The sequence below is a fragment of the Hemibagrus wyckioides genome, linkage group LG11, assembly GCF_019097595.1.
Source record: "Hemibagrus wyckioides isolate EC202008001 linkage group LG11, SWU_Hwy_1.0, whole genome shotgun sequence".
NCBI lineage: Eukaryota > Metazoa > Chordata > Actinopteri > Siluriformes > Bagridae > Hemibagrus > Hemibagrus wyckioides.
The window spans coordinates 15,593,042-15,605,093 of NC_080720.1; the positions used below are offsets into that span (position 1 = coordinate 15,593,042).

Consider the following 12,052-nt stretch of genomic DNA (forward strand, 5'->3'; position numbering starts at 1 on the left):
TACCTGGAAGAGTAATTTATAGGACTGGGTGATATGGGTCATCACAATATTTAACCATTACCTTATTTAACCTTTATAGTACCTTGAAATCCTCTTCAAAATGAAAGTATTTCACAATATACACTGACCATCCACTTTATTAGGAACACCTGATCACCGGCTTATTCCTGCAGCTATCTAATCAGCCAATCATGTGGTACTTGTGCAATGCATACAATCATGCAAAGCTTCAGTTAATGTTCACGTCAAATATAAGTATAAGGGCAAATGTGATCTAAGCTTCTTTGAACCATGTCATGGTTATTGGTGCCAGATAGACTGGTTTGCTCTTCAGGGATTTTCATGCAAAACAGTTTAGAGCTGTAAATAATGAAAAACATTTAGGAACTAGTGAATGGGGTTTGTCTTGAACAAGTGAATGGTTAACAAGTGTACTGTATGTCTTCAGCGATCTATCTAAAGACTTTACTTAGGTTTTCTTAACAATGTGCTAACACAAACCACTAAATGTTCATAAATGATTAACAATTAAATAAAATTACACATATAAAATGAAGGAATTTTACAAAAAAAAGGTAGGAAAATTAAACTTAATGAAATGAAAATGACAAATGCAACTAACCAACTACATTTGTACTGTCAAATCAATTATTTATAGTAAATAACAAAATTTATCAACAACAAAGATAATCAGTAAAGTCAATCATAATGCCATTATATCACATTACTGATAATCTATTAGTGCATTACCCAGCCCGCATACAATATTAATGTTACTTGCAGCGATTGTGCTAGTTTCCTAGCAACAAATCAGCACAATTACACCCAAATAGTAGCTGTTTTATAGAGGATGAGTATGTTCACGTTAAAATTATACTTCTTAAACCTTATAGTTCAAAATCCCAAACTTACAGTAAAAGTAAACTGCATAGTTATGGGAATTTCCTTTGCTTTTTATGGGTGTGTCGATTTACAAAAACATGGCACAAAGCTGCTATTTGTTTTTGTCTTCTTTGTTATCAGCGTCTGCCCATCTTTGGCAAAGCAGTCAGTTTAATTCCTACTGCCATGTCCCACCACCAGCCTCTCTCTCTCTCCCGTAACCCCCTCCCTCTTCCAACAGCATTAAATGTTCCATCTATATGACTGACAGGTAAAAACCCTTGAGCTTAATCAAGACTTAAAGGAGGAATGTAAAATAGCTTTCTCCATTAGGAAAAATACAAAAACAGAAAAGGCTTAACTCAGTTATGCTTTATCTATCAATACCTGCTTTGGAAGCACATATGAACTGTAGAAAGGAAAAGGAATCTTGTGGTCCTGTGTGTGTGTGTGTGTGTGTGTGTGTGTTAGTGTTCGTATGATTCTTGTTACTAATCCTTACCAAAAGAAACTAATAGACCTCAACTCAACTGAAATACAAATGAATCAGCCAAATATACTGCATTTCCTGTAACTCCCTTATTTAAAATCATATTGTAAATCTTTTGTTTGCTTTGTTATGGCCACAAGCTGTGTTGCAGATGCATTCCCAGGCTGAAAAATTACTCACACTCCATCTGTTTCTCTTTATCTCATCTCCTCTCATGAGTGAACAACATGAGGCTTAATTTTAGGTTGGAGGCTTTTGATTTTAATAATGAGATAAATCTGTGTGGGAGAGTATAAAATAAACAACATTCAGATTTTAGTTTCACCTTAATACCTTTTTGTCTTACAGAAAGAGTCACATTTACTTGGACGCCATTAACAATTAAAAAGGGCATGATGAATACTGTTATGCCTATTGTATAAAGGGGAATGATTTAAGAGATCAAGTGGAAGTTGTATGAAAGGCATTTCTCAATTTGTTTGGATGCCTTTGCACTCTCTTGCAGGATGTGGCTGATCTGGAATCTCAGAAGCAGATGTTATGGTGCTCAGGTTGAGTGCAAGTGCATTTCCGAGCTAGTGCAAAAGGGTTTAAATAAACCAGTGAGAACTAACAACAGTGCAGTAGGTTAATCGACTAACAAAGTCAGGCAGCTTTGTAGCTCAGCCAGAGGACCATGTGTGTGTATGGGTGAGTGTATGAGCAATGTAAAAGTGAGAGAGTGGAAGAGGGGTGTAAACAGATAGTACAATAGATAGAGACAGGGGTTTGGATATGGAGACCACTTTTATGTTTTGCTGTGTATTGATATGGTATGCTATGTTTATTTTATGGCTGCAATATCTAATTGATCAAAGTGATAAAAAATGTCAACCAGTCTATGTGGCACATCACTTTATTTGGACTAAAACACATTTCATAGAAAATTCTGGAGAATAGTGCAACAAATTATGGGAACAATTTACGTTACTCCCTGGTGTTGGTCTGATGATATAACTTGTGAGTAGATGTGAGGAATAATTTGACTCATAATAAAATTAAATTAGGCTGATTAACTACATGCATGACTCATTCATTTTCATTTTGCATGACTGTCCAAATGAACCATGGTCATATTTATTTCTCTTTATTGATTTATTTACTGATCAGACATTATTTTATGCTCATTTGGCTAAGTTTGTATGAAGTGACTGACAAATTACCATTTACTCACTTCAAGACAATTAATATCATGAAGCCAAACTCATTTCTGCTGTATGTCTTTCATTTGTCACCACAAGTAGCAAAGTTTTCATTTCATTTCATTTCATTTCATTGTCTGTACCGCTTATCTGATCTGTCCTTGGGTCACTGGGCATCAAGGTAGGATACACCCTGGACGGAGTGCCAACCCATTGCAGGGCACACACACACACTCATTCACTCAGACAATCACACACTACTATTAGAGACTCCAATCAGCCTAGAAGCATGTCTTTGGACTGTGGGAGGAAACCAGAGCACCTGGAGGAAACCCAATAGCAAAGTTATTTCAATCCATTAGCTTGGAAGGAGCATCCTAGTGCTTCATACAGCATGACAACCAGTGTATATTGGTATTTCTTTCACATCCAGTGCACGTTCCTCTACCAGATACCTGGATCTTTCATTGCTTGGTCACATTAAGTTATAATTGCATGAAAAGGCAGGGAATACAGCAAACATTGCATTAGTTTAGGTGCCAAAATAAACACTTTTTAAGTGATAAAAACAACATTTATTTGATTAAATTTATCAAATGACAGTGTAAAGTGTAGTTATGCATGCAGGTGGCTTATATTTCCTGGTTTGTCATTTTGCTGTGCATATGTTTGATGTGAGCTGTGTAATGTCATTCATGCTCTGTTTATACACAGAGAGTATTCATTGTGTGTGTGTGTGTGTGTGTGTGTGTGTAGAGGTCAGTTCCTGTAGGCAGTATTCGGAATGTACAGGAAAAAGACGAGCACATATTTTGATAAATGTCTGAAAGTCTAGACAGGGTCCAGGGTTCATAAACGCATACAGTATTCTGTATTATGTTAAAGTGAAATATTGCAGCCCTTTTAGGTGACATATTTGCTCTTTGTTTTATGTGCATGTCTTTCTCTCACTGTGTGACACTCACAGTCGCATTCCTTTGTGACATCCTACTATAACCATTACATTTGAATTATGAAAAACAAATAAACAAATCTTTCTCTCCATGCAGGGGTTCATGGTTTAGATTTGTGTGTGTGTGTGTGTGTGTGTGTTTCTTCATTCATCTATCCATCCATCCATCCCTCCCTCCGTCCATTTTCGTCTGCTCATTGGGCATCAGTCTAAACAGAGATACCCAGACCTCCCTCTCCCTAGCCAGACGAAAGATATAATCTCTCTAGTCCTTGGTCTGCTCCAGGGTCTTCAACCCATTGAGCATAGCCGAAATACCTTCTCAGGGAGACATCCAGGAGACATCCTAAACAAATGCCCAAAAGGACTCCTTTTGTTGCAGAGGAGCATTGACTCTACTTTGACTCTTACTTTTCTCCCTGAATGTCACAGCCGTGTACTGAGCCCAGCCTTTCGAAATGGTATGTGTGTGTACTTGACACACCTACTCTAAACCCCAGACAACAAACTAGACACCTCAAGCACAGCAAGTACACCAGCAAGACACATTTTAATTTCACCTGACCGAGAACTAGAAGATATAGTGGAACATATAACATATAACAAGACCTGTACAGTCAACATGACATTAAAAACATATACAATGTGTTTTACATACATGTATATATCTTACCCCAAAAGCAGTACATTTAACAGAAAAGTACTGTTATGACATGCTGTCTCAAAGGGGGGTGGGGGGGTGGGTATTGGTTTAAGATGCAAAACTGTCATCCAGACTAATGATTGTACGGTCCACAACTACATTTTTAACACGAAATAATATGTGTAAATGTGTAAATCGTATATAAGGATTAATTTTTTCCTTTTTTGGCATTTTAAGTTGATGCAGATGCATCTCATGCTTGTCAGCTGTTCAAACAGAAAATGTTGTGTGTGTGTGTGTGTGTGTGTATGGGCATATACACACTGCATGAATAGCTGCACTGAAACACGGGAAGTAAAAATGGAATTTTTAAGTAATTTACAGCACCATACCTATGCAGGAATAAGAAGTGTTGTACCTGGGTTCAGATGTTAATTAAAAAGAAGCAGGACAATTCAAACTAATGGCATGTGTAGCTAGAAGGAGCTCTGTTGCAGAGGTCAGAGGTTGAGCTGTAATAAGATTTGTGTATTTTAGGTGCAGCAAGTCATATAAAATTTCTCTGCAACAGTCAGTAATGAAACTTACTTTGTAACAGGTTTGTAATGTAGATTCCTGCCTAACAGGATTAAAACTGACTCATTAGACAAAATATCAGTGAATAATGCAACCATCTGTTATGTATAATCTGGAGCTGTATATAATCTGTGTCTCTTCCACAGACTATATTAAAATATGGTCAGATTCTGTTCCTCATCAGTGACATGCACTGAACTGTGTAGGAGAATCTGTGTATTATCCAAAATAACAATGATTCTAGATGTGTATCCAGCAGAATATTACTAGACATTAAGTATACATCATTGTGTAATCTTTTTCAGTGTACAAATGACCTCCATTATAGTCTAGTCTTTTAGTTGTGTTTTCCTTTCTCCTAGTTCCCTGTGTTTTGACCCTGTTGTATTTTGATTATGGCTACTATCTGTTACCTATAACTAAAGTGACAATCCTGAAGATCCCGAACAATGCTCTGCACACACATCTCCTGCCACCTCTGATTCCATATCAGTACACATACACTATATTGCCAAAAGTATTCGCTCACCCATCCAAATAATCAGAATCAGGTGTTCCAATCACTTCCATGGCCACAGGTGTATAAAATCAAGCACCTAGGCATGCAGACTGTTTTTACAAACATTTGTGAAAGAATGGGTCGCTCTCAGGAGCTCAGTGAATTCCAGCGTGGAACTGTGATAGGATGCCACCTGTGCAACAAATCCAGTCGTGAAATTTCCTCGCTCCTAAGTATTCCACAGTCAACTGTCAGCTGTATTATAAGAACGTGGAAGTGTTTGGGAACGACAGCAACTCAGCCACGAAGTGGTAGGCCACGTAAACTGACGGAGCGGGGTCAGCGGATGCTGAGGCGCATAGTGCGAAGAGGTCGCCAACTTTCTGCAGAGTCAATCGCTACAGACCTCCAAACTTCATGTGGCCTTCAGATTAGCTCAAGAACAGTGCGCAGAGAGCTTCATGGAATGGGTTTCCATGGCCGAGCAGCTGCATCCAAGCCATACATCACCAAGTGCAATGCAAAGCGTCGGATGCAGTGGTGTAAAGCACGCCGCCACTGGACTCTAGAGCAGTGGAGACGCGTTCTCTGGAGTGACGAATCGCGCTTCTCCATCTGGCATGAGGCGAGATGGACGAGTCTGGGTTTGGCGGTTGCCAGGAGAACGGTACTTGTCTGACTGCATTGTGCCAAGTGTAAAGTTTGGTGGAGGGGGGATTATGGTGTGGGGTTGTTTTTCAGGAGCTGGGCTTGGCCCCTTAGTTCCAGTGAAAGGAACTCTGAATGCTTCAGCATACCAAGACATTTTGGACAATTCCATGCTCCCAACTTTGTGGGAACAGTTTGGAGCTGGCCCCTTCCTCTTCCAACATGACTGTGCACCAGTGACCAAAGCAAGGTCCATAAAGAAATGGATGACAGAGTCTGGTGTGGATGAACTTGACTGGCCTGCACAGAGTCCTGACCTCAACCCCATAGAACACCTTTGGGATGAATTAGAGCGGAGACTGAGAGCCAGGCCTTCTCGTCCAACATCAGTGTGTGACCTCACAAATGCGCTTCTGGAAGAATGGTCAAAAATTCCCATAAACACACTCCTAAACCTTGTGGACAGCCTTCCCAGAAGAGTTGAAACTGTTATAGCTGCAAAGGGTGGACCGACGTCATATTGAACCCTATGGATTAGGAATGGGATTGTCACTTAAGTTCATATGCGAGTCAAGACAGGTGAGCGAATACTTTTGGCAATATAGTGTACCAATCGCATACTCCATATATATACACACGTTTGTCTTCATGAGGACCTTGTGTTGAAATAGTTATTAATAAAGCTAAATAATGCTATGCCTATGATAATGTTACCCATAATCTTAACCTAATATGTAAATGAAAACATTTTGGCTCTTAATTTTTGTAAAACACTCTGTGACCTTTTCACTTGACCAGTCTTTGTGCAATGTTCTTCATGATGATCACAGTAGCCAGTCTGTCTACACTTGTCTGGGTTATGCTGTATTTACTGAGAACTTTAGAGGAGCTATACCAATCTATGAATGTATGTAAGCTATTTAACTACAGCCACTGGCTCAGAAATCAAACACCGCCCTCTAGTGGGCAATGAAAATTATTAGTCTTGACCAAATCTTTAGTTAGAATCTTTCACCTTACTTCACTGCTGATCATGTGTCCAGTTAACAGGAGAAAATCTTGATTTCAATCAGCTACTTACCATGACTGGGAAATGTCTGACTCACTGGACTGTCATAATACAATATCAGTTTATTTACTTTAGCCACTCCTAAAGAGTGAAATGATTCATCCCAAGCTTCTATTAAAGCCATTTTACTGCAGTTATAAGAGAGAGTGAAAGACAGTGAAACAGAGAGTTTGTGGTTTCTGTGGCAGACATCAGGCACACCTGTCTCCTTGATCATTATCAGCCTACATTGACTCTGTAGGATGAGAAAGAAAGAGAGAGAGAGAGAGAGAGAGAGAGAGAGCCTGCATGTCTAGACATGGTCATTATACGCACCTGTGCTCCTCTGTTTGTAGAGCACATTGTGTCAAGACAAGACATATATATATATATATATATATATATATATATATATATATATATATATATATATATATATATATATATATATAAACAAACTTCCATGTTAGACCCATTCACACTCCCATCTTCTCGTAATTCAGCGACTCACAGTTTAGCCAAAATAACTTAAAACTTACAATTAATGCTTCATCCACCATCAACATTTTACAATAAACTAGGTGTATGTCAATGTGTTATCGCTGGAAAATCACCAAACAATAAAATCCTGATATTGTGGTAGGACTACGAATATCTACGATGATTTTGATTGTTCTCATGGTTCAGCTGAACTTGAACCATGAAAGATGATGTAGGGTCAGTGCACAATAAAGTAACAACAAAATTACTGGAACAGTTCATTAAAAAAAGCAAAAAATACATTTCAAATGAACACATTAAATTAGTGATTTAAGCATGGATGGTTTAAATATATTATTTTTTCTACAAAACACTTTTTTTTTAATGATCATTGGCATATGGTAAGGCATACCCTGAAAGGAACAGTTCTCTTCCTGTAATATTGTTTTAGCTATGGAATGGACTTTTACTCTATTAGAAAATGAGAAACATATGCTTGGAAAATCTGCACATATATTGTGGTGAAAACTGATACTCAGCAACTAAGAAATTCTTCTAGTTTTTCTCATCCATCAAAATGAAGTATTACAAATAGACATCCTGTCCACAGGCTGAGATGGTCACTGGTTTCATATGAAAACAATGTTTTTGATCATAGTTCCAATGACTCAGCTATGTCTCCTTAGCATGGGCTCCCATTTATGTTCCCATGTGTTTAATAAGCAAAAATAGGATATATAAGTATTAGATGTATTAGATGTCCATCTGACATAGAACATAAAGATTAAACAAAGCCCTACTGACCTCTACTGCCTTTACATGACCATAACACATGCAGTCTGCAAAACCCCAGGCTTTCTCAATATGGCACACAACTTAAATTCTTAAGGCAACTATTTGATACTGAAGTTATCAATGAATCAATCAATATTTGACCAACCTTGTTCAGGCTGTTAATAGCCCTGCTGTTAATTCATGAATGATAAACAATCAAAAATATGTATGTAAAAATATGCTTAAAATATGAGAATTTTATTTATGAATTATATTTAAACACCAGTTTTTTCAATAATAAACCAGCAATTATGGAAAATATTTGATTAATGATTGTTGCCTCAATGTGTAGCAGATGTTACCAAACTTTGACAGGTCAAATAGTGGAGTCTGGGATTATTGCTTTGCTATGTAAGGTCATGTAAGTGCTTCCCTTGCGCCTTTTTTCCAAGCCATTTTGATAAGACATTATTATAGCAATATTATAACCCAATAATAACACATTCTGTAGGTGCCAGAACTGTACTTAGTTAATGTTACCTCATGAAAGAACCAGGTCATCTAACTTTTTCAAAAACAGGATTTTGTTATGATATCATCCATAACTATAGGTGGTGAGACAACAATAATTAGTCCAGTAGACCAAACCACAGTGACTGTCCAATTTTCAGGGCAACTAGATAATTCCCACACAAAACAAACATAAGGTAGACATGACAGTACTCTACACAAGTCTGAGATGAACAGAGATAATGATGTATTTAAGTCTGGGAGATGAGTAATACACACATGACAACACTTCAGATTTACAGATTAAACCTGAACTCACCTAAAACAGCTTTATAGCTTGTTTGTTTGATGCATTTTTTGTTATAATACTAATGTAAAAGAAAAACTGGTTGTATTAGCATTATAAAAGACAACACAAGGGCTTTGTGTAGCTCTAGTGTGTGTTCTGTGTTCATATTAGTGAGAAGTAAACATTGGAGATAAAACCCTGAACTGACCATATTAACTGATCAAGTCTTATTGACTAGGTTTTACACATAATGGGACTAGAATATTCTTGGTTGTGAAAAAGACTTATTATTTAGGCTTTCAAAAGTTCATTAAAAACATTAGCATAAATCTGGTCAGTTCAGGGTTTTATCTCCAACCTTTTATCTCCAACCAATATACGGTATGGTATGTATGTATGTATGTATGTACAGACGTACAGACAGACAGACAGACAGACAGACAGATAGATAGATAGATAGATAGATAGATAGATAGATAGATAGATAGATAGATAGATAGATAGATAGATAGATAGATAGATAGACAGGCAGACAGACAGATGGATATCTCCAACCAATATACGGTATATGTATGTACTGTATGTATGTACAGACAGACAGACAGATAGATAAACAGACAGACAGACAGACAGACAGACAGACAGACAGACAGACAGACAGATAGATAGATAGATAGATAGATAGATAGATAGATAGATAGATAGATAGATAGATAGATATTTTAGTATGTCATGAAGTGTGATGAACAAAATGAAAGCCTTCCCAAAATATGCTTCCCGTGTCAGTAGTCATTGGGTAAACCTCCATCTGTTGCTGCATGAATAGAAAAGCTCAGTCTTAAGTAAACACTGAGCCAGCGATATCTTTCAATAGACACTACCTCGGGCAATGGGTTTCTTGTGTGTAGATATCTGTTGTATTTGCTTTACTGACATAGACAAAAGCAGCTCTTCCAGAGTAACTGAAAGAAGACCGTCAGGGATAGACAAGGTACCTGAACAATTCAGGAGCAGAAACTAAAACTAAACTGGTGAATGTTTTACTTCTACATACCGATATTAATTTCTTAGCAGTTTTGATAGAAAGAAAGAAAGAAAGAAAGAAAGAAAGAAAGAAAGAAACGAACCTACTCACTGTTTTCTTGAAACGTTAATGTTTTTCCTTGCATTTAATCCAAACCTCCAGCTACACCATGTGTCCCGTTAAACTCCGTGGATTTAAAAGGCACGCACGCGGACTGCAGGGAGCTCGAGCGACAAACTTTGCCAACAGGTGCGTGACGTTCCAGCGCCCCTAAGTCTCGAGCCGTAATAAACTGCGCTGTGATTGGGCGAGGGCTTTAAGAGCGGGTAATTAATGACGCCACAAATTTTGTTGCTTGGCTAATAGCACATGGAGGCTAATAGCACATGGAGGGTTTATTTTATTTTATTTTATTTTATTTTTATTTTGTTCATCATCCAGAATCACACCCAGACATACTGTGCAGGCTAGAGTTTTCAACCCACAATTAAGCCAGATATGTTTTTATCAATACTCTGTTACAAAAAATCTCATCCATTACATTTTCTATAACATTCGAGTTTTTGTATTAATGAAGCAGTAGCACAGCAAAGACAAATCATTCCTTAATTCTACAGTTTGTTTTTAATAGCCTGGTGTCACATTTATGAAGTCCAGTGCTCTACTATTCACTTTGGGATGTCTCTGCCTTTCGTGCACATGAATGTAGTATGGAGTTGTTCCGCCCCTTTCCAGCTATATAACAGCTTCAACTCTTCTGGGAAGGCTTTCCACAAGGTTTAGGAGTGTGTTTATGAGAATTTTTGACCATTCTTCTAGAGGAGCATTTGTGAGGTCAGACACTGATGTTGAACGAGAAGGTCTGTCTCACAGTCTCCTCTTGAATTCATCCCAAAGTTCTATCAGGTTGAGGTCAGGACTCTGTGAAGTTCCTCCACACCAAACTCTAAAGTATAGTGTCTATACTCTCTAAAATGGTTTACATATCATGGCTATGGGATAGGGTTGCTAGGCAGAAGCCCTTTCTTATGAAAAGGAACATCCAAACGCACCTACATTTAAACAAACCATCAATGTGTTGTGGGCATTATTCTAATAGATAAGATTGTGACACTGTGACAAATGGTGGTGAAAGCATTGTGCTATTGGGCTGCTTTTCATCAGCTTACACTGGGGCTCTAATCATGATGGAGGGAAACTAAAATAATCCAAAATACCAAATTTGGTATGGGGGGGGTCAATTTCCTGCACATGTACAACCAAAAGCACAGGATTTGGAATTTATCTGTCAACAAAGGAATGGCTTCAGATGAAAAAGATGAAAGTTTAGAAATGGTCTAGTCAGAGCTTAGATCTAAATCCTGTCAAAAACCTGTGGAATGACTTGAAAAGGGCTGTGCACAGAAGTCCACTCACTCAATTTTTGCAAAGAAGAGGGGAATGGAATTACCAGATCAAGTATGCTATGTTGAAAGACTCTTACCCAAAAGTCTGACCGCTGTATTACGAGTATAAGGTGCTTCGGCAACATATTAGCCAATGGGTATGCACACTTATGCCACCAGGTCTTTGTAAGTTTTTTCTTTTTCCCCTGCAAAATGCTTCCATTTGCTTTTCAGTTCGACTGAGTTGCTTGCTATATCACATGAAAGTAATAATAATAATAATAATAATAATAATAATAATAATATTATTATTATTATTATTATTATTATTATTATTAAGAAGGAAGAAGAAGCAGCATCATAATGTTTTTATTACATTAAAAATGTTAAAACTGTTCATTTTGGATACCTATTCTAACAACTAAAAACAAGTAAAATTCTAGTATAATCAGCATATTATATTGCTAATATATACACTATATTGCCAAAAGTATTCGCTCACCCATCCAAATAATAAGAATCAGGTGTTCCAATCACTTCCATGGCCATAGGTGTATAAAATCAAGCACCTAGGCATGCAGACTGTTTTTACAAACATTTGTGAAAGAATGGGTCGCTCTCAGGAGCTCAGTGAATTCCAGCGTGGAACTGTGATAGGATGCCACCTGTGC

The 12,052-nt window shown here is 37.6% G+C and overlaps 1 protein-coding gene across 4 annotated transcripts in view; it reads right to left on the reverse strand.

The window, feature by feature from the left end:
- quo (quattro) overlaps window positions 1-10,188 on the reverse strand; it is a 43,078-nt gene extending 32,890 nt beyond the window's left edge. For 2 of the 4 annotated variants that reach the window (XM_058404085.1, XM_058404083.1), the window contains exon 1: window positions 10,108-10,182. In XM_058404085.1, the coding sequence (XP_058260068.1) occupies window positions 10,108-10,141 (34 nt within the window). In that variant the 5' untranslated portion in view covers window positions 10,142-10,182. Of the gene's footprint in view, window positions 1-10,107 lie in introns of all 4 variants that reach the window. The other 2 variants (XM_058404084.1, XM_058404087.1) reach the window with 2 other exon arrangements.
- Window positions 10,189-12,052: the final 1,864 nt, after the last annotated feature.